At 42.1% G+C, this 22,404-nt stretch overlaps 2 protein-coding genes across 6 annotated transcripts in view; one reads left to right on the top strand and one right to left on the bottom strand.

Annotated features, from left to right (window-relative positions):
* The window catches only part of IARS2 (isoleucyl-tRNA synthetase 2, mitochondrial), a 66,596-nt gene extending 47,332 nt beyond the window's left edge, over positions 1 to 19,264 (top strand). The window contains exons 15-23 of the mRNA XM_047076553.1: positions 6,913 to 7,021; positions 9,102 to 9,204; positions 10,193 to 10,318; positions 10,903 to 11,034; positions 12,133 to 12,239; positions 13,027 to 13,172; positions 13,882 to 14,072; positions 15,981 to 16,125; positions 17,719 to 19,264. Coding sequence (XP_046932509.1) covers positions 6,913 to 7,021; positions 9,102 to 9,204; positions 10,193 to 10,318; positions 10,903 to 11,034; positions 12,133 to 12,239; positions 13,027 to 13,172; positions 13,882 to 14,072; positions 15,981 to 16,125; positions 17,719 to 17,864 — 1,205 coding nt within the window. The 3' untranslated portion in view covers positions 17,865 to 19,264. The remainder of the gene's footprint in view (positions 1 to 6,912; positions 7,022 to 9,101; positions 9,205 to 10,192; positions 10,319 to 10,902; positions 11,035 to 12,132; positions 12,240 to 13,026; positions 13,173 to 13,881; positions 14,073 to 15,980; positions 16,126 to 17,718) is intronic.
* Positions 19,265 to 20,050: 786 nt separating this feature from the next.
* The window catches only part of RAB3GAP2 (RAB3 GTPase activating non-catalytic protein subunit 2), a 102,101-nt gene continuing 99,747 nt past the window's right edge, over positions 20,051 to 22,404 (bottom strand). For 4 of the 5 annotated variants that reach the window (XM_047076549.1, XM_047076551.1, XM_047076550.1 and 1 more), the window contains 2 exons: positions 21,879 to 22,037; positions 20,051 to 21,456 (listed from right to left, as the gene is read on the bottom strand). In XM_047076549.1, the coding sequence (XP_046932505.1) occupies positions 21,301 to 21,456; positions 21,879 to 22,037 (315 nt within the window). In that variant the 3' untranslated portion in view covers positions 20,051 to 21,300. The remainder of the gene's footprint in view (positions 21,457 to 21,878; positions 22,038 to 22,404) is intronic. The other variant, XR_006961544.1, reaches the window with a different exon arrangement.

Here is a 22,404-nt window from a genome sequence, read left to right as displayed (position 1 = left end):
CACCTATCAAGGAATTAGTGTTTTAAAATACTTATTCTACTTCATTTGTTTGTTTTTTTTAACAAATAAAGAGAAATAAATAGAAAAAAGATCATTTTTTTGAAAGAGAAACTATTATTTACAGTTTAGATTTACAAAGCCTTTTTTAAAGGATTACCCTATTAAGAACATAGATGATAGTTTACAAATAGCCTAATTTTTAAAATTAATAATTATAGGGGCGCCTGGGTGGCGCAGTCGGTTAAGCGACCGACTTCAGCCAGGTCACGATCTCGCGGTCCGTGAGTTCGAGCCCCGCGTCAGGCTCTGGGCTGATGGCTCGGAGCCTGGAGCCTGTTTCCGATTCTGTGTCTCCCTCTCTCTCTGCCCCTCCCCCGTTCATGCTCTGTCTCTCTCTGTCCCAAAAATAAATAAACGTTGAAAAAAAAAAATTTAAAAGAAATAAAAATAAAAAAAAATAAAATTAATAATTATATCCTAACATTTTTGACAAATTACTCTTGGCTTAAATTATTTTACGTTGGTTAAGCAGTAGTTGTGACAAATATGTTTTGTGCTAGTTCTATAACTTGCCTTCTTAAATACAATATAATCTTGCTCAAACTTTATCAGTTCAGCTAAGTTAAACAAATTTAGTAATGAAATTATAGACTACTCAATTTTTTGGCTGATTTTGCTTTGAGAGTTTTTTTTAACGCCGTAATTAGTTTATTCTTTATTTACTACCATGCCTAAATCATAATCTTAGAGGTACTGAATAGTTTATGATTTTTATAATTTTTCTAAGAAAGAAAGTTACTGTAATAGAAATATTAGCCTTTTGCCACATGGTTGATTGCGACTTTTCCTGGAATATTACAACACCCAGGTTTATTTCTAGTTTTTTCTTTTACTAGAAGGTCTATTGAGGGAAGAAAAAGAGGAAAGAAGATTAAAAAATAGGCAGAAAAAGTTGGCACCGTTGCTCCCTCTTGTGCACTGCTGTTGGAATGTAATCTGGCACAGGTGGACTGGAAAGGATTTTTGCATTATGCCTCAGAAGCTTCAGAGTGGTTTTCTGTCGTTTGACCAAAAAGTTCTATTTATGGGCATCTCTCCTGTCCAAGTGGTCAGATGTGGGGCTGCTGGGTGCCTCAGTTATTTAAGTGTCTGGCTCTTGGTTTCAGCTCAGGTCATGAGCTTACGCACTGCTCACTCACTGCAGTTTGTCAGTTTGAGCCCCGCATCGGGCTCTGTGCTGACAATGCTGAACCTGCTTGGGGTTCTCTCCCTCTCCCCCTCCCCTGCTCACACACCTGCACTCTCTCAAGTGATCAAATCTGGATGAAGAACTGTGTGTGAGGATATTCATTACAGTGTTCTTTCTTTCTTTCTTTCTTTCTTTCTTTCTTTCTTTCTTTCTTTTTTTACAATGCTATTTTAATAGTACGTGATTTGGCACAGTAATTCATTGTCTATGTGTAGAAAAATTACTAAAGCAATATGGTATACATTCATACATCAGAATCATATGCAGCCATTGAGTAATGTTTTTGAAAAATAATTGAGGGTATGGGTATTATCTAAGGGCATGCTAAATTTGAAAAAGTACAGAATACAAAATAAAAGGATATAGGCAAATATCGTGATTTGCTAACAACTCATGGAAATGTTGAGCACAGACAAAAGACTGGGAAGAGATGCGCTGTAATGAAATGGTTATCTCTAGGTAGTGGGATATAGGTGATTTTATTTTGTTTTAACTTCCCAGTGTTTTACAGATTTCTTAAAGTGAGAATGTACATTTGCTAGGAAAAACAACCATTACTAAAAATAAACTTACTAAAATAGGGAATAGTCCCAATAATTCATCATATGTGGTTGTAGCTGTACAGTAATTCCAGAGTATTCCAGCACCTTAGTTTGACAGATCTTCATATTTCTTACCGTTTAAGACTAAGCTTATCTTTGTTTCTAAAGTTCCTACAAGCTTTATTTTTTTCATTTCTTGTCCAGAGCTCTGCTACGCCCAAACACCCCACTACCCCGTCCATCTTTTTCCACTGGTTTCATACACCACCTTGAAAGGCTCTGGCTTGCAGAAGTTTTATGGGGTTACACTTCCTTTTCTAGGATGGTATTTTGCTTCCTTCCCAGTTCCAGCAATTCAGTATCTATATGAGAATGGAAAAGGCATTGAGACTTGACCCCTGCTAAGTATGAGCTGTTTTGTTGTGCTGTGATTAGTAGGCTGATGTCCTCCTATTTTATTAGAGCGTTGCAACATATATTTCTAGGACAGAATCAGAGACCACGTATTTTTTAAATAGTTTAGGATAACGATACTTTCACAAGTATTCTTGTATATAAAAATGATTTGAAAAAATACACCTTTCTTAATTTTCCATCAGGGAATGTCAGTGCCCTTTGTGATAAATCTTTGTAATAATTAACGTTTACTGATAATGTGCTGTGTACGCAGCATGTCCTATTGCTTCTTTAATCTCTCTTACAGCCTCGTAAGGTAAATACATTTGGGGTTGTCCTCATCTTAGTAAAGACCTGGGCACGTGGGAAGGTTAAGCTCTGACCCCACACCTGGTGCGTCCCACACACAGGACTGGGACTCCGGCAGCCTCAGTGCCGCCCCCGTGCAGTCAGATTGCTGGTGTCCTGACGACTGTAAGTCTTTGGGCAGCAGCCAGCTTTTTAAACTTTTAGGGCAAAGGTTTTAGAGATTATTTAAACCGCTTGTTTGAGAGGTGTGTTAATCAAGGCTCAGAAGCAGTGTTTGCAGTAAGGTGACAGAACTTCCGTTTGATGCCCGGTTACTGTCAGTGATTGTTTCACCAGCCCCTGAGCAGGCAGCTTTCAGAGAGGAACAGGATTTGGTGATTCTTTCTGCTCCTTCCTTCCTTCCTTCCTTCCTTCCTTCCTTTCCACAGCATTCTGTTATCAATCATTTCCTTGATTACTGCCACATCCCCAAAGTGGTCAGCAGTAGGAGGTTAACATCTTGGGTGGAAGAGGATTTGAGTGCCGGCTTTTATAAAAGTTTAGGGTTACAGGGGTGCCTGGGTGGCTCAGTAGGTTAAGCAGCCGACTTCAGCTCAGGTCATGATCTCACAGCTTGAAGGCTCGTGAGTTCGAGCCCCACGTCGGGTTCTGTGCTGACAGCTCGGAGCCTGGAGCCTGCTTCGGATTCTGTGTCTCCCTCTCTCTCTGCCCCTCCCATGCTCACGCCCTGTCTGTGTCTCTCTCTCTCTCTCAAAAATAAACATTAAAAAAAGATTTAAAAAAGAAGGCTAGGGTTACAAATGGCTACAAGTCAGTAGAGGGAGAAGAAAAGTAGGTTGTAGATGTAGCATTCTAGATGTTGAGGCTAAAACATTTTGTTCTTACTGCATATGCATTTGTCTTCTTACCCTCTTAGACTTTCCTAGCTGCGGAGACCAGGCTGAAGTGCAGTTTTGCCATGATAACAACCAGCACAATTATTTCTTATTTAACATAAAGTTCACCCCCTAACTGTCAGCTCCAAGAAGACAGATGCCAGACTTCTTTGCATTTTCTGCCCCAGGACCTAGTACAGTGCCTGTCAGGTGATAAGTGCTCAGAAATGTTGAATGAATGGAACTGGCTTGATTTAATTATTTTAATTTTGTCTCCCACCTCCCCCCAGACCCGCATTGTCACATAAGGATTATAACCCTGAATCCTCAATATTAGGGCATAAGGACCGATCTTCATTTCACAGGTAGAAGGGGCTTTTAAAGTTGTGAGTTTAGATTTAAAATGTGGGAATAATCTTTCCCAAAGACCTCATGTTCTTTTTTTTTATTTTTTTTATTAAAAAAAAATTTTTTTAACATTTATTTGTTATTGAGAAACAGAGAGACAGAGCCCGAGCAGGGGAGGGGCAGAGAGAGGGAGACACAGAATCTGAAGCAGGCTCCAGGCTCTGAGCTGTTAGCACAGAGCCCAGCGTGGGGCTTGAACCTACAAACTGCGAGATCATGACCCGAGCCGAAGTCTCAGCTCAACCGACCGAGCCACCAGGCGCCCCTCATATTCTTTAAAAATAAATAAATAAATAACATTTTATTCTGAAAAGTCACAGAGCAGTGTAAGGAAGTAGCATCTCCCCTTCATCTAGATTTTCCAAAGTTAGCATTTTAGTGTTTGCTTTATATATTTTTTCCCTATGGCTATGTATATACAGTTTTTTCTGTACCATTTAAGGGTAAGTTGCAGACTTGATGCTGTTTTATCCCTAAATTTTTCGGTGTATGTTTTCTAAAAACATGGACAGTCTCTTATATCACAATATGACTATCAAACTCAGGAAATGACCCTGATTCCATCCTGTCACCATCCTGTCACCTATCTACAGACCTTATTCACATTTCACCCAGTGACGCCCTTTCTCGGGAAGGAGGGAAAATAAGTGTCCTAGGGTCTAAGACCATACGTGGCATGGGTGTCACGTCGCTTTAGTCTTACTTTGATCTTATCTTTCATGCCCTTGACGTACATGAATGTACAGGTTATTTTGTCGATGGCCCCTCATTTTGAGTTTGTGTAATGTGTTCTCATGATGTGGTTTAGACTATGCATTTTGGGCAGGAATATCACGGAAGAGACACTGTGTCCTTTTCCACATCGTAACAGAAGTCACACAGTGACTTACCAGTGATGTTGAACTTTGGTCACTTGGAAGTGGTGTCTGCTTGTTTTCTCCATTACGGTGACTTCTTACCCCCATCTCACCAGAGGGGTTGTTACGTTAGGAAGTGTCTTATAGAGAGACACTTGACAACTATGGAAATACCCTGTGTTCTCACCAAATTTTCACCCTTGATGAGTCTTGACTGAAATGATTGTTACTTACGATGTTTGCCAAATGGTCTTTTATCTTAGATTGTTAACTCCTGAATTAACTGGTTAACTGTTGAATGCTGAAGTAGCCCTGAAGCTTGCTTATGTATATGTCCTAACAAATTTGAGACTAAGTTGTTCATAGAGCATTTTTTCTCCTTTTTTTTATTTTTTATTTAAAAAAAATTTTTTTTAAACATTTATTTATTATTGAGAGACAGAGAGACACAGAGCGTGAGCAGGGTAGGGGTAGAGAGAGGGGGAGACATAGAATCCTAAGTAGGCTCCAGGCTCCGAGCTGTCAGCACAGAGCACGACGCGGGGCTCCAACTCACAAACCGCAAGATCATGACCTGAGCCGAAGTCATTGGCCCAACCAACTGAGCCACCCAGGGGCCCCACATTTTTTTCTCCTTTTACTACATCTTCTTTTAAAAGACTTTATTTTTTTTTAAGAACCATTTTAGGTTTATAGCAAAATTAAGAAGAGGGGAGCCTGGGTGACTCAGTCAGTTAAGTGTCCAACTTCAACTTCAGCTCCGGTCATGATCTCACAGTCCGTGAGTTCAAGCCCTACACTGGGCTCCGTACTGACAGTGCAGAGCCCACTTTGGCTCCTCTGCCTCCCTTTCTCTCTGCCCCTCCCCAGCGCATATTCTCTCTCTCTCTCTCTCTCTCTGTCTCTCTCAAAAATAATAAACACTCAAGGGCATCTGGGTGGCTCAGTCAGCTTAATGACCTACTTTTGGTTTCGGCTCAAGTCATGATCTCATGCCTCGTGAGTTTAAGCCCCACGTTGGGATGTGTGCTGACAGTGTGGAGCCTGCTTGGGACTCTCTCTCTCTCCCTCTCTCTCTGTTCCTCCCCTGTTTGCATGCTCTCTCTCTCTGTCTCAAAATAAATATTTAAAAAATTAAGAAGAAGGTGTAGAGATTTTCCATATACCTCCTGCCCCCACAAATGCATAGCCTCTCTTATTATCAGTATCCTCCACCAGAGTGGGACATTTGTTACGGTAGATGAGCCTACAGCGTCACATCATGACCACCCAAAGTCCGTAGTTTACGTTATGGTCCACTGTTGGTGTTGTACATATTATAGGTTTGGACAAAGGTATAATGGACATGTATCCATCATTATAGTATCACATAGAGTATTTTCACTGCCCTAAAAATCCTCTGTGCTCTGCCATTCATCCCTCCTACCCCAACCCCTCATCGCTCACCCCAACCCCTGCCTCACATGGCTTTTTAATAGTTGGTCCATCTTTGACTGGGTCATTGTCAAATTAGAAGTTTATAACTTGCTCTTTTTAAAAGATTCTTTTTTCTGATTTGTTTAATTTCTTGGTTAAATGTACTCCAGTGCCAGATTGTCTAGATTCAGAATCCCTCTCTACCGCTTACTGTCCCATAAATTTGGACAAGTTCTAAAACATCTCAGTGTTTCACCTTCCTCATCTGTGAAATGGGATGATGATAATACCTACCTTATAGAGTTACTGTGAGAATCAAATGAATTAACATAAAGCTAGATGCTCATTTTCATAAGAGACAACTGGAAATATTGATACCGGTAATTATTAATCAGTCACTATCTTTTTTTAATTTTTTAAATCTTTATTTATTATTTTTGAGAGAGAAAGAAGAGCCTGAGTGGGGGAGGAGCAGAGAGAAGGGGGGCAGAGGGTCTGAAGCAGCTCTGCACTGACACCAGAGAGCCCGATGTGGGGCTCGAACCCACAAACTGCAAGGTCATGACCTGAGCTGAAGTTAGAGGTGCAACTGACTGAGCCACACGGGCGTCCCAATCAGTCCCTAACTTAGGTAGTGTTTTAGTTACTTCTAGTTTAGGAGATCATACTCCAACGTTTATTCTGTTTCTCTTGATTAATAAATGGGCAGCGAGAGGGTAATAGCTCCAGTGACTGGTAGCATGACGCATGAAATAATGGACGTGATTGCTTTTATTATGTTAACACTTTGATGCATATTTACTTTCATTTTCCCATTTTAATTAACTTAAATTTCTCTGTTCTTTAATATTTATTTTGAGGTACTGACCAAAGAGCAGATTTGTACTTGGAAGGAAAAGACCAGCTTGGTGGTTGGTTTCAGTCTTCTTTATTAACAAGTGTGGCAACAAGGAAAAAAGCACCTTTTAAGTAAGTGTTCAAGCTGAGCTAAAGGTGTCCTCACGCTGTGAGGACCTGTGCGGCGCCCTGGCCGGTGCCAAGCCCCGTGCCGAGCAGTTATCCCGGCAGAACTCGCTGTGTTGCGCTTCGCAGATGCTGCATTTTTTTTATAAATTGAAGGCTCAGGACCTCAGTGGAGGAAGTGCCTGCAGACGTGGTGGAAACGGCAGGAGAAGCAGAGTCACAAGTGGAGCCTGGAGACGGGACCGAATCGTGCAGTCTCGTGACACAGCTTTCACAGTGAGGAGCCACTTCTTACGGACGAACAAAGAAGGTGGTTTCTTGAGATGGAATCTACTCCTGGCCAAGAGGCTGTGCAGATGGTTGGAAAGGACAGTGAAGGATTTGGAGTATCACATGAATTTAGTTGTAAAGCAGTGGCAGGGTTTGAGGGCCTTGGCTCAGTTTCGAAAGGAGTTGTTCTCTGGGTAAAACGGTGTAAGACAGCATTGCGCGCCCAGAGAAGTGGTGTGTGAAAGGCAGGGTCAGGCAGACTTCACTGTTGTCTTTAAGAAATTGCCACAGCCACCCTCGCTGTCAGCGACCTCCACCTTGACCGGTCAGCGGCCATCAGCATCGAGGCAAGACCCTCCCCCCGGCAAGAACATTGCAGTTTGCTAAAATCTCAGGTGATAGTTAGCGTTTTTTAGCAATAAAGTATTTTTTACTTAAGACGTGTGCATAGTTTTTTTAGACATAATGCTTTTGCACACTTCGTAGAATACAGTAGTGTAGACATAAGTTCTTTATGCACTTGATCGCAGTGGTCTGGAGCCAAACCCGCAATATCTCCGAGTTATGCCTGGATATGATAAGGCACCTCCTTCATTAGCTTAGTCTCTTGTTTCATGAGAAATGAGTTTGAAGTTAAAAAAAACAAACAGCAATACAGAGAAGTCTTGTCACTGACACAGACTGGTAATTCCCACAAGAGGTAAAGTCAGCATCGACTGGAGGAGTGGGGAGATCTCTGAAGAGCTAGATCTTGAAATATGGGAAGACTGGACGTGGAGGATGGTACTCTGCAATGCTTGAAGACGGCCTGAGGTCACATCTCCTTGTATCTGTAATGTCCACAAGTGGCTAATTAACTGAAACATTCTTGTTTTGTTAAATTAGGTATTAAGTTACAGAGAATTGGTTTTCCTTATTCAAGTGTGTGGATAGAGAATCAAAAATTTTTGAATAGCTTAAGATTTTTACTGTCTTACAACGAAAACCCATCCCAGAACAATTTACATGTGTAGGTTTCTTGTATAACCTGCTTTTATTTGATTGATTGATTAAAGATTGTAGTATTTTTTTTTTTTTTTTTGAGTAATTTCTACCCCCAACACGGGGCTTGAACCTACAACCCTGAGATCGAGTTGCATGCTCCACTGACTGAGCCGGCCAGACACTACTATAACCTGCTGTTAGAAGCCAGTAGAACAGCAGATGTAGTTTTCTCACATTGTCTTTTTGAAAATATTTTGAGGTGATAATCTGTTCTTTTTAAGACATAGCAATACATAATAATAAGACATTTTTCCTGGTTGGTTTTAATGACCAAAATGAAAACATCATAGATGCTCAGGAAATATTTGTATAGTGAATGTAAACATCAAAATTTTTCTAGGTATGGGGCGCCTGGGTGGCTCAGTCGGTTGAGCGTCCACCTCTTGATTTTGGCTCAGGTCATGATCCCACGGTCATGAGATCAAGCCCTGCGTCGGGCTCTGTGCTGAGTGTGGAGCCTGCTTGGGATTTTCTCTCTCTCTCGCTCTCGCTCTCCCTCTGCCCCTCTCCCCTGCTTGCTGGTGCTTTCTCTCTCTCTCTCTCTCTCTCTCTCAAAAAAGTAATTTCTGTGTATAAGTAGAGAGCTTATTATCTAACAGTCATCACAAATAAGCAGCTGAGAATTAGGCTTTCAAGAAAAGCTTTCATGCATAATCTGTCAAGAAAAATCCTGGTTTTTGGATCAAGCTAAGATAACTCTTTTTAAACTATAAGTGACCTTCAAAAAGACTGTTGGAATTGTGTTATCATAATAGCTGATTTGTTTTCTTAGGACAGTGGTTGTTCATGGCTTTACCCTTGGAGAAAAAGGAGAAAAGATGTCCAAGTCTCTTGGGAATGTCATTGATCCTGATGTGGTCATCAATGGAGGACAAGTAGGTGGTTCTCTAAAAAGTCTTTTTATTTTTGCTTTAAGGCTTCTAAATTGGCAGCCAAAATCTTTAATGTAGTTACTTTGATGTAAAAAAAAAAATAATGAAAACCTATCTTTTATGCTAATAGCAGGTGCCTTACTGTGTTTTAAATCTAGGCTCTTAGGTAATACGTGATTTTAAAGAAAAAGGGAAGGGCTGGGGTTGTGGCCCTGTTGACTCATTTCAGGTCTGAGTCTCTGGGTCCTGAACCATGCTATCTCTTTGTTTAACTGAACTTCAGAATTTGTAAAAATTTATTTAAAAAAACAATAAAAATGTACAGTTCAGTGGAATCAGTATAAGAAAACAATGAGATTACAATTCATGCTTCATTATTACATTCTCAGAAATTCCGCCCCTTACCGTGGGTCATTAATGAGCATCATATCTGGAGTTGCTAATAATTTGGTTTATTTTGGAGTTGCTTTCAGAAAAGAAATCACCTGTCGTTTTACTCCTTTGGCTTTTTTTTTTTTTTTTTTTTTTTTTAAGTAGGCTTCATGCCCAGCACACAGCCCAGAGTGGAGCTTGAACTCATGACGCTGAGATCAAGAGTCAGACACTTAACTGACTGAGCCACCCAGATACCCATTACTCCTCTGGCTTTGTACCACCCTCCTAATGCCCAGTAATCACTGCTGTGTGTACGGAGTGGCTAGGGAGCACCCCCTCCACCATCAGAGAGGCATCAGGGCTCTGCTTCGACCCCAGAGGTCACAGATGGATGGATACAGAAATGCCCGCATCCACGCATGAAACAACATCGCAGAGCATACTTTTTCCCAGTGTTGGTTTTTAGACACAGCTGATCTCTGAGATTGTTAGCCCTTATTTCATTACAGTGCAAGTATATCTTATGCTCACTTTGAGCTCAAATATGTCGGAGGAAGAATATCGAAAACATTCGTTCACCTTTTGTATGTTAATATGTTTTTCCCTCCACCGAAAGGATCAAAGCAAAGAGCCTCCCTATGGTGCTGATGTCCTTCGCTGGTGGGTGGCCGAGTCCAACGTCTTCACTGAAGTGACCATTGGTCCAGCTGCACTTAATGCTGCCAGAGATGATATTAACAAGGTCAGCGTCACTTCTTCCCATTTCCGAATAAAAAGTGAGCTAAATGACTTTTTTTTTAAATAAAGTACATTTTATTTGGCATTTCAAAACAGTGAAAACATAGTGTAATCCTAATAATTTTATATGCTGTCTTTATATTTTATAAAATATAACCTAGCATAAGATAATACAAAATTATATTAATTTTATATACTTTTTGTGTGCTCTGTGAGCTTTCACATTCATTCCATTTATCTTTATGTTTGCCTGGGAAGCAGGTGAAAATAACATTCTTACCTATACAGAGGAACACACTGGGCCACTGAAGGGGGATTTGTCTTTATAAGGTTATAAAGAAATAACAATGAAAATTCAGTCTTCATGTGTAGAGTCCAGAGGTGGTTTCTATACCTGGGCTATTGAAATGAGTCTGTTTTTTGACATTTGTAGTCTCATTTAGGAATGATATATATATATATATATATATATATATATAAAAAATCCCATTAAGAAAGTCACGAGTTGGATAAAAATTACAGAAAAAACTTTTCAGTAAGAATTAAAGGCTCACGTTTGTTTTTGACTGCATATTTTTTTCTCGATAGCTTAGGAATACACTCCGCTTTCTTTTGGGAAATGTCAGTGGTTTCAACCCGGAAACAGATGCCATTCCTGTTAACGATATGTATGTCATAGACCAGTATATGCTACACTTACTGCAGGATTTAGCAAACAAGGTAAGTATGAACTAATAAGCCTTTGGCAAATAGAAATATCAGCACTGTGGAATGTTGAAATTGGAGTTGCATGCAAGCAGAACAGACATTACTAGAAACAGTAACCATGGCACTGAGAAAAGTCATGCTTGGTGAGGTCCACACATTCTTAGGCTCACTTTAGGTAGTGAAGTCTTGGGATTTCTTTGGTGGTTTTTCAGGAGACTCACAGTACCTGGTGGGAACAGTAGGCCCAGACTTCCCCTAAGACCACATTTCTCTTTCGAGGTCTGCCTTACATATTTTCCCAAGAAGAAGGACTGAAGTGGAGCTATATTTTATCTGTAGATGTACTCTTCAAAGAATAAAAATAACTGAAATGACTGTTCCTCTGTGTTTCGTAAGATATTCTCCCATTTATATATACACAGATAATTTGTGTTTTCTCAAAAATTGGAAATGTGGTTGCTTCCACGTACCCTGTGTCAGAAATGTCCCTGCAGACGTTTGCCCAATTTTACTTTTCTGGCGAAAATGAGGGAACAGTGGCAACTTGTAGTCTCTGCTGTTTTAAAATAGTGTGGTTTATCATTTAAAACCTGATTCCTGGGGCACCTGGGTGGCTCAGTCGGTTGGGCATCCGACTTTGGCTCAGGTCGTGATCTCACAGATCGTGAGTTCGAGCCTGGCATCGGGCTCTGTGCTGACAGCTCAGGGCCTGGAGCCTGCTTCCGATTCTGTGTCTCCCTCTCTCTCTGCCCCTCCCCCGCTCATGCTCACTCTCTCTCTCTCTCTCTCTGTCTCAAAACTAAACATTAAAAACAACAACAAAAAAAAAAACAAAAAAACTTGATTCCTTTGACGAGTATTCTTTTGTAGTTTCCAGAGTAGAATGTTCAGTGTTTTCTGAGGATAGTCAAATTTGATAGCCAGAAATGTTTCAAAGATCCTGTCACTACTGCATATCTCCTGTTTTGTATCTGTTGCCTTTGAACAGATTTTGAAAAGGAACACATTTTGCTCACTGAGGGATCCAGGGAAGATAATGCAAGCTCACAGGACTTGCATTTTTGCTTGCTTATCCCATCTTCCAAATTTGTTTTGGCTTTTGTTCCTTAGATTACCGATTCATACAAACAGTATGATTTTGGAAAAGTTGTTCGGCTGTTACGAGCATTTTATACCAGAGAACTCTCCAACTTTTATTTCAGCATCATCAAAGACAGGTATGTGGGACTGAATATTCAAACATTTCTTGAGTGTCTACTCTGCTTGACAAACTCCGGGCGTACATCGGTGAGCCAGACGGGCGGCACTGTGCAGTCATGAAGAAGTTGGGTTCTTGAGTTCAGGGGTAATACAACCTCATAATGTGATTATGAGAAGAGATGATATAAGGAACGTGCTTTGTGCTCTGCGTGGTAAAGTGAGTGCTCACTAAGCAACAGGTGCCAGTGGGGGTAATGAATCTAGTCCCTGTTTTCAGAGGAGTTTATAAATTTTGAGGAGAGACCAAGAGACAGGCAACTGTTACCATACGAACATTGTGTCGGATCAGTTCTATCCAGTATCCTTTCAGAGGAGGGCTTGGTGCTTAGTCTTCCTGGGTGGCGGGTGAGCCACCGTGAGGTGTCAGCCCCGACCCGTGAGCACCTCAGGGACCTTACACACGGGGATCGTAACCCCCAGTCCTCCGAACGCAGGAAGATGAATACCATCAACTAACGTATCAGTGGTCAGGGTTTCCCGGCTGTCGTCTCTCGGAGAACCGACGTGGACGCGGCGCCGCTGCGGGGAGTGTTGGGGGAAGGCGAGCGCACCCGCAAGGGGCGAACCGGGACAGAGGGTTGATCAGTCAAGTTCCGTGGTGGAACATCTGCCTCGGAAAATCGGAAGGTGGTGAGAGCCAGAGGATCGGCCACTGCAGGAGGAGACCAGCCCGAGGCAGGCCCTGCCTCGGTGCTCGCACTTGCGTGCGTGTAACGCCCCGCCGCGCACTTTGTTCTCGCCCAGGCTCTACTGTGAAAGCGCCGGCGACCCCGGACGGCGCTCCTGCCAGACCGCCCTGGCTGAAATCTTGGACGTGATGGTTCGTTCTTTTGCTCCCATTCTTCCTCACCTGGCTGAGGAAGCGTTCCAGCACATACCTTACGTCAAAGGTAAGGAACACTCGATTTGTTCTCCTGAGGAGAAAGACCCTTCCCTGGTGAGGATGCGATTTCTGGTTTTCTCTGCTCCGTGGAAGGGGCGCTTTCCCGTCCACGGTGCGCGCGTGTGGCAGGACAGGTCTTGGCCCTTCAACTGTCTCTGCCCTTGTTTGGGGCCGCGTACGATGCATTTCAGAATGGCCTTCAAGCCACCACGGAGTGCTTTCTGAAACGTACGAGCAACTTGACATGACCGCAAAATCAGTTTTTCCTCGATGCCTTTCTAAATGTGTGAAATATATTTTAGGTTTTATTAAGACAAAGTGTGGTGCCTTTAGTGAATATTTTTATCACGGTTTTTTCCCCCTGATTGTTAATTAGTAAGCTTATAGTAAATTAGAACTATAGAAATTCAAAGAGAAAAAGTCACTCACAATCTCGCTACGCAAAGACAACTGTTAATTTGGGGCTATTTTTTCGATTTTATTTTCTTCTAGGCATCCTTTTTTTCCTTTTGAGGTCTTACTATATATTTTTTCCTTTGTTTAGATTTCCAAATGTGAATATAAATATTTGCTAAACATTTAGAATGGCTCCATAATATTTACCATAAATAACAATTCTTATTTTCTGTGAATACATATTTCATGGTTAGCGCTCTGCGTATGGTTTAAAACGGCTATATGTGAATCACTTTACCCTTTTTTTTTTTTTTTTATAGAACCCAAGAGTGTTTTTCGTACTGGGTGGATTCGAACAAGTTCTATCTGGAAGAAGCCAGGATTAGAGGAAGCAATAGAGGGCGCCTGTGCAATGAGAGATTCATTTCTTGGAAGCATCCCTGGTAAAAATGCCGCCGAGTACCAGGTTACCATTGTGATAGAGCCGGGGCTGCTTTTTGAGATAATAGAGGTGAGGAGTGGTTTGTACCTTTGAAAATGATGTTAGGATCCTACAGCCTCACCTGAAATTTGGCTTTTAAAAATCTCCGTGTAAGTAAGATTTTGTAGTTTCCAAATCTTGTAACCCTGATATTATCACAGATTCTGTTTCCTACTTTTCTGTGCTTCCTTTCCCTCCTTCTACAAAGTATGTACTTTACCAGAGGGGCAGGGAAGGTGCGATAAAGTCCTATTTGAAATGCAAAACCTTGGGCCTACTTGGATGTGACAGAAACCGATGACATTAGTTTCCAGTACATAAAAATTGAGAGTTTTGTGTTCAGGGTTTAGTTCTCTGCGAATTTTGTCAAAAGAAATCCAAGAACGGTTTTCAATCTTTTTCTCAGGAAACCTGAAGAAAATTCATTTGCTGTAGCAAATCAGCATGCATTCTCTGAAAGCATTCATCCTATTTTTATTTCCGAAAGGACCATCAGAATTTTCTTCTTGGGATTCTTAGGGGTTCATTGGCCAGGTTGACTTTCATGTTAACATACTGGCTCAAGAGTTTTCTCTACTTTAAATGCTTGAGAAGAGAATTGATAATCTATATTTTAGAAGTCTTACCGCTATCATAGTTTTCTGAAAAATGACCATCTCATTTGGTTGGTAAGCTCACTTTAAGTTTTTAATAATGTGATTAAATTAAGATTTGAGGCTTGAAACAGCTAGTCTCTAGGAGATCGTTGACCATAGTGGAGAATTTCAGTAAGATACGTTTTAAAATCTATCGGTTGGCAGGCTCAGACTCCTTTATTTTGTGAGCGGGAAACTGAGGACCGTTGCAACTGTGAGCGAGCTAAGGCTACACAGCCTAGTACTGGGCTTTTCTCCTGCATGTCATGTTTCTTTTGACTTCATTAATTCTGAGTAGTAAGTTAAAAAAATACACCTTGTTTGGATCATTTACATTGGAAAAAACTTAGGGATTTAAAAAAAGATGAATGTATTTTTCTTAGGAATTACATTAGGTAGCTGTCAGATGATGGAGTCCTGGATCTATCAGTTACTAATTACATGAATTTGTTAAAACCAAATTAATTTCCTCAAACCTCCTGTTTTCTCTTGAGCTTTTTTTTTTTAAAGGAATGTCCATATTAGCTTACTAACTCATTTTGAAGAGCAGAATTACAATGAAAAATGGAAAAATTCTTATCAGACACCCAGCTTTCTAGTACTTCAGAAGAGTTCTGGGGGTAATTCAGTTGCCTCCATTGGTCTGTGTTGCTGAAAGCAGGTCTGCTCATGTAGCGTCTTGACCCCTCTCCTAAAGCGGGATGCAGGGTGCAGGATAAAGAAGTCTGGGCCGTGAGGCCACTAGACCTGGGCTGGAATCGCAGCTCCCCACCTGCTGCCTGAGAACCGTGGGTGAGTGCACCCCTCCGAGTGGCTTTCCTCATTTGGAAAATGGGGATAAGAAACACTGTGTTTCTAATCATCAGGGACATTCAGCATCTAGCATAGTGAGGTACCTACTGACTGGATTTTTTTTTTTAATTTTTTAAAATTTATTTTGAGGGAGAGAGAGAGAGGGAGAGAGAGCGCGCGAGTGAGCACAAGTTGGGGAGGGGCAGAGAGAATGAGAGAATCCCAAGCAGGCTCCGCACCATCAGCACAGAGCCCGACGTGGGGCTTGAACTCACAAACTGAGATCATGACTCGAGCAGAAACCGAGAGTCAGACGCCTAACCGACTGCACCACCAGGTGCCCCTTTACTGGAAGATTTTATCTGAAGCGTTTCATTCTAGTTAAGAATGGATTTAGGAGATATTGGTACCAAAGGGTTACTCACAAAACACAAGAGTCTGTAGCATTTATTCTTACAACCTCAGTTTTCAGTAAAAATTGAGATGGTAACTTTGACATGCTCGTTCCCAGATGCTACAAGCTGAGGAGACTTCCAGCACCTCTCAGTTGAATGAATTAATGATGGCTTCCCAGACGACTTTACTCCCTGAGGAACCACGAACGCTAACGACAGATGTGATTGAGCGCAAAGGGACGTTTCTGATCAATTTAGAAGGTAAGGAGGAGGCCACAGTAACGAGAGGGACCTGGAGAACTGAGTGATATTCGAAGGTCATCTCCAGCCTTCCCGTGGATTAGGTGTATTCTAAAGGCAGATAGTTTCTTAGAATACATCTTTTTATGGGAAATGGCTCAAGTTTCTAAGCCAGCTCTCAGAAGCGTCCTGCATGTTGACCTTGGGAACCCAGGACTAGGGAGAGGAGAGAGCTTCCCTTGCTGTCCTGTGAATAATTGATAGTTGTCGTTGTGTGTGAAGTTAGTTGGCCTCACTCACTCCCGTTGGCTCTTTGTGCTCCTGTCCTTTGACACTTAGTACCCTAGTGCTGCCTAGCCTGCCCTTCTCCAGCATCGACTCTGAAATTGCTTATTTTGCCCACCCTATGTTAACAGATTTAGCCATTTTAAAAAATTATTTTAGAGAGAGTGAGAGTGCGGGTGGGGGAAAGGGCCAGAGCCAGGGAGAGAGACTGTCTCCGTGCTCAGTGCAGAGCCCGACATGGGGCTCGATCCCACGACCCTGGCCGAAATCAAGAGTCACACGCAACCCACCCAGGCGCCCCCAGATGTAGGCATTCTTAATGAAGGGTTAAGGAAGAGGTCTTATCGAACTCGTGCCCACCACGGTCTCTCTCCCAAGCAAGTACTGTCGGTGATGCGAGGGAGGCACTGCAACGTTAACAGAGAATAACATGCGGGGTCTCTGTGAAGGGGATGCTGCCTGTGTTTTCCAGAGTCGTTAGGTGCCATCGGGAGGTGTGAGGCTAATTTATGGGCATCAGTGTAAATCTGAGGCCTGGAAACCCTGACCACGTAGTAAAGATTCTCTTGCCTCTCAAAATGTTAATGTACGTTGTTTGTATTATGGCTAGAAAATAACTTTCTTACGTGTATTCAGTCTGAAGTCTGAGCACTGATAATGGAGAAATTTTTGTTTTCTTTTGGTCAAACCAAGCAATTTTAAGTGGGCACACTGCAGTTGTCACTAGAATTTTTCAACTTTTGAAAATTCTTGCGTAGGGGCTCCGGGGTGGCTCAGTTAAGCGTCCGACTTAGGCTCAGGTCATGATCTCACAGTTTGTGGGTTCGAGCCCCACGTCAGGCTCTGTGCTGACCGCTTGCTCGGAGCCTGGAGCCTGCTTCTGATTCTGTGTCTCTGTCTCTCTCTGCCCCTCCCCCGCTCACGCTTTGTCTCAACTGTTTCTCAAAAAAATAAATGTAAAAAAAAAAATTTTTTTTTAAAGTCAAATTCTTGTGTAGCTAGAGAGGCAAAGTAATTTGTCAGAACTAAACCTGGATTAAAGAAGAGCTAGAAGGCCTGCTCTGCTCTGCCTGAGGAGATAACAGTTCAGTGACTTGTAGAAAAAGCAGTTAACCTCTCACTCGGGGTCTCCCGATTCCTCGGCCGTCCTCAGTCGTCAGATCGTGAGTCCCCCGTCATAGCCGTGTGCGTGTGAGGCAAATGAAGTAGGAATGACCGGTTTACCAGGGGAAGGAGAAGTTTCAAAAAAGCGCCGGCAGAGCCATCGGGAGCTAGGGATACAAGCGGACTGGCCCGTCAGAAAGCCTCTTGGTGTCCTTTCTCTCCCAGGTGGGGATATTCGTGAAGAGTCTTCCTATAAAGTAATCGTCATGCCGACCACCAAAGAAAAATGCCCCCGTTGTTGGAAGTACACCGCCGACTCTTCAGACGCGCTCTGCCCCCGGTGCACGCAAGTCGTCGCTGGAAGGGAATAGGTCACGCTGCTGCTCACGGTGGAGCGTTCACAGCACCGGCGAGAAACCCAAGATTTAGGTGACGAGCGGGAGAGGAGATGGTGGAGGAGAAGGGGCAAATTCAGAACTGTAAGTCTGTCCTGTGTTAGATAAAAAGCAACGTGTATGTATATACACACGTGCAGAAAAATATACGTATGAAGATGGATCTGGACGGATCCATAATGGATTTATTCAGAACAGAGACACTGAATATGTTTGCCTTCAGAGGTGGCTGACCGGAAAATGTTTTATATTTTATAAATCTTCTTGACTCAGGATTTAAGTTCTCTAATGTCTAAAAATAAAGGCATCTGGAAAATTACCGACATTGGTGAAGTTGTAAAAATCAAGTGAAAAATATGGTTTTGAAGGCAAATGGCAGAGGTGCGTGTTCCCCTTCAGGGACAAAAAGAGTGATTTCATTCTGCCTCACTAGTGAACGTCAACCTCGTCACAACACATCGCCACCAAACTTGTTATTCTCCTACAAGAGCAGAAAAAAACTTCATACTTGTATTTACGAATGTTGAAACATGAAAGCTGAAAATTTATTTCACTAACATACGTAAGTTCACAACAAGGAACAGACACAGAAAATGGAAGTATATACAGAGGGTCACTACTTACAGTACATTAGAGAAGAGCGTTTTATAAACAATTCAGTATTGGATTAAAACCTTGCGAGGGATGGCTAATTCTATCAGCAGAAATCTAACTTTTAGAAGCCCAACAAACTCATTCCTGTCAGTGTGAGAAAGGGCTTTCACTGTTGCTATGGCATCCTTTAAAAAGATTTGTCTCTTGTAAATGAAGGAGCCGCAGCAACTTGTAAGTGAATGGTATGTTCCACATAAGCTTCATATTATTAAATCTTTCCTTTGATTTTAAATTGTAACCATTTTTTTTTAAAGAAGACAATTTAACAGTGCTTACTTTGACCTTAGATGAGTTTTTATAACAAAGGTGAAACTTCCTTTCTTCTTTTTGCAATAGTATGCAGGAAGCTTTTAGAAGGTCAGTGCTATGTTCTTCCCCACCTGGTTTGTCCTGGCTCTTCTAGGTCTACATCTAAACACAACCTGTAATGTAGAAGTTATGACGATTTGAACATTCCTGTTCTCCTTCAGCATTATATAGTGGGACTTAACAAGGGACAGAATGCCTATTTAATGTTAGTGAAGAGAGGGGGGTGGCAGTTCTAACTAAGAAAACACGACTGGTTCTTGGCTTCCCATCACTAAGTGCAGCCGACCTTTGTTCCAGAAACCACCCATTATTCTACATACAGTTTAATTCCTTTATTTGTGGCTAACAGGTAATAAATATTTAGCTGCTTTTCTTTTTTTTTTAATTTTTTTTTTTAATGTTTGTTTATTTTTGAGAGAGAGAGAGACAGAACATGAACGGGGGAGGGTCAGAGAGAGAGGGAGACACAGAATCGGAAGCAGGCTCCAGGCTCTGAGCTGTCTGCACAGAGCCCGATGCGGGGCTCGAACTCACCGTGAGATCACGACCTGAGCCGAAGTCGGACGCTCAACCGACTGAGCCACCCAGGCGCCCCTAGCTGCTTTTCTTAACCATGTAACCATGAATTAAGCATGTAATTCAATTTTAAAATTCTGTGAATGGTCCACTTTAGGATCACAAATGTAACTAGAGATTTGTAATTCAGCGATTGGTTACAGTTCTATGAGCCATATTTTAGCTTATTACTCTCAACAATCCCCAAATTTGATTATGAGTCCTACCAGAATTAGTCTAACCAGGTCTATTCTCTAAAATGCTCATTAGGTACCCCTTCCCCCAGAAATGACACTTGGATCAAAGTGAGGATTTAAAGTTTCTTTGACCAGCCCCCCAAATTCATAACTACTTTCAGACTAAGCTTTTGGGATGCATATAACAAGTGACTACATAAAGCTAGGTAGGTTCACAAGAAATCACACAAATGGGTCTGGATGGGGCAGCGGAGATCCAAGCAGAGGCTGAGACGTTGGGCTAGCTTTCCGTCCTTCTCAGTGCTGCCACGGTACAGCGGGACCTTCGACCAGGCTTACAGGCCCTCACCCAAATAGTCGAGACGTCTTCCAACTTTATCTTTCAAGATTTTTAAATTAGACAGTAATTATTAAGTCTTAGACTGTTCAGTTCATATTCGGGTGTTATCTTTTAGTTAAAAAGAATTAGGATATCCTCTGAGGATCCTCAGACATAAGACTTTTTTCTTTAGTCCTTGAGGGGCATGCTCCTCAATTCTCCAATCACTAAAGTTGGCTTCTCACAAGTACGAAACAAACTTCTGTATCACAATGAGTTACTATGAATAACACCTGTGATCCATGACAGAGGTCAGTAATTGCACTATATGGCTACATTCCAAAAATATACCGTTATACTTGGTATTTGTGGAGCTTTTACAGAGTTTTGGTTAATCTGGTTTTACTCAACAATTATTCAGCACTTGGACTGCACAGGCACTCTCGGGTACAAGATCATCTTATTCTCTCCACCCAGCTGTGAGGTAGGTTTGCGGAGCCGTAATTATCACCGAGCCTTTTCTGGGCTGTTCCCAAGAACAGATAACATTACCATATCCCAGAAGCAGACGTTTCTAAACACTGGTAGGAAAAATACAGTGGGACTTAAATTTTTAGCATCGTTGCCCTTTTTTTAAAACATAAATTTTACAAGATAGTACAGTTTTACAATCACCTGATGTGGATACAACTTTGAATCTTGGCAAAGGGAAATCTCAGCTTACACCGTAATTAACTTTGCTGTGTGCCTGCGTCGCGGATTCTCAAGTTGGCAAGCACAGCAGGTTAAGGTTCTGTTCAGCGTCCCTTCTGATGAATGTGATGATCTCGAACCCTTGCTTCCTCCAAAGCAAGGTCATCCTCCGGTGGCGGCAGCATAACCTCTGGGAAAGAGCCTGTCCGCGTCCTGACTCCAGGCGGCGGCCCGGGTGTGGGACTGGAGCGTGCCGACAAAAGCGAGTGGGTCGTTTCCCTCATTTTACTGACGGGGACTACACATGAACACGTTTAAATTTAATTACAATAACATTTCAAGTACAAAATATAGACTCTGATAATAACATACTCTGTAAATTATAACCCATTTGAAATAGCAAAGTTTACCAATAAAGCTACTTAAAGTGCTTAAATTAGAAATAAACAGTAAAACACCTGTTAGTAATTAATGGTATCATTGATATTTGTTTATATTTTATCTTTAATGTTAATGAAAGGAGTGGATTTAGCCAGAACTGCACTTTTAAAAGTAGTATGTGTTTTTATTTTACAAAAGAAAAAAGATATACTCCTTCCATAAAATTCCAGATCTTACTATGTAAAATTACCATGCACTAATTCATGTTGTTCACAACTGTAGACGGTTCACAACTGGCTGAGTGTCATAAAGAAGGACTCGATATGGCTTCCACAGCTTCAATGAGGTGTAAGGCTAAACTGTACTGCCCGTGGTTTTCCGGTAGCAGCTCGATTACTTTATGTACTAGTTTAGCTGTTGTTGCGATTGGCACTTCTGTGTTTTGAAGATCCTGGGGGTTCTGCAAATGGAAGAAAAAATGACCAGTCATACACAACAGTAACTGTTGGTCGCTTCAGAGTTATCAGAATAGTTACTTCCTAGTAAGAATGCTTTTCTTTGGACCTAAATTAAACTTGTAATTTAAATCTTCTCCTTAACCGTTATTAAATATGCATTTGAGAAAACACCCAAGGGCACCTGGGTGGCTCAGTCAGGTAAGCGTCCCACTCTTGATTTCAGCTCAGGTCACGATCTTACGGTTCGTGAGATCGAGCCCCACGTCGGGCTCTGTGCTGACGGCACAGAGCCTGCCTGGGATTCTCTCCCTCTCTCCGCCCCTCCCCCGCTTACTCTCTGTCTCTGATAGACGACAGACAGACAGACAGACAGGTAGACGGCAGGCATCCAGTGGCCTCATCGGTCCCACGCTCTCGTACTCACCATCGCTTTCAGCCAGGTACAGAGCGTGGGTGGGAGTCGGGCCAGCAGCTCCATGCCTTCTTTCGTCTGGGTGCGGAGAAGCGCGTGCGCCAGTCTCTGCCCTGTTAACACCAGCAGCTGAGAGGCGAGGACCTCTTTGTCCTGAACCTGGAGGATGGCCTGAGGAGATGAACGTGGACAAACGTACGGTAAGAGCTAACAGATTTATTTACTCTAGGAAAGGCTTTGCCAGTGAAGAGATTCCCGTTCATTTTTGAGCTGTGGCCATGTATACAACCAACGAAGAAAAGTCCAAATCAAATTTGGCATTCAAAATTCAAATTTCTCCTCATCACCTAATTTTTCTTATCCCCTAATTTTTTAATTCAATATGACTGGAAGAGTCAGTTTTTAAATTTCTGGCAAAGAAGGGGACTTAAAATCACATCATGACTGCTAACGACCCTCTAATGGCTTCCGAACACACTCTGAATCACCACGAGCTATGAGACAGGACCTGGCCCCTGCCGACCTCCCGTCTCGTCTC

This window comes from Lynx rufus, unplaced genomic scaffold (assembly GCF_022079265.1).
Source record: "Lynx rufus isolate CCGP_SWC_20201006 ecotype Redwood Valley unplaced genomic scaffold, mLynRuf1.p SCAF_15, whole genome shotgun sequence".
Taxonomy (NCBI): domain Eukaryota; kingdom Metazoa; phylum Chordata; class Mammalia; order Carnivora; family Felidae; genus Lynx; species Lynx rufus.
Note: the sequence above shows the minus strand (reverse complement) of the source record. Positions and strands in the feature narration are given on the sequence as shown.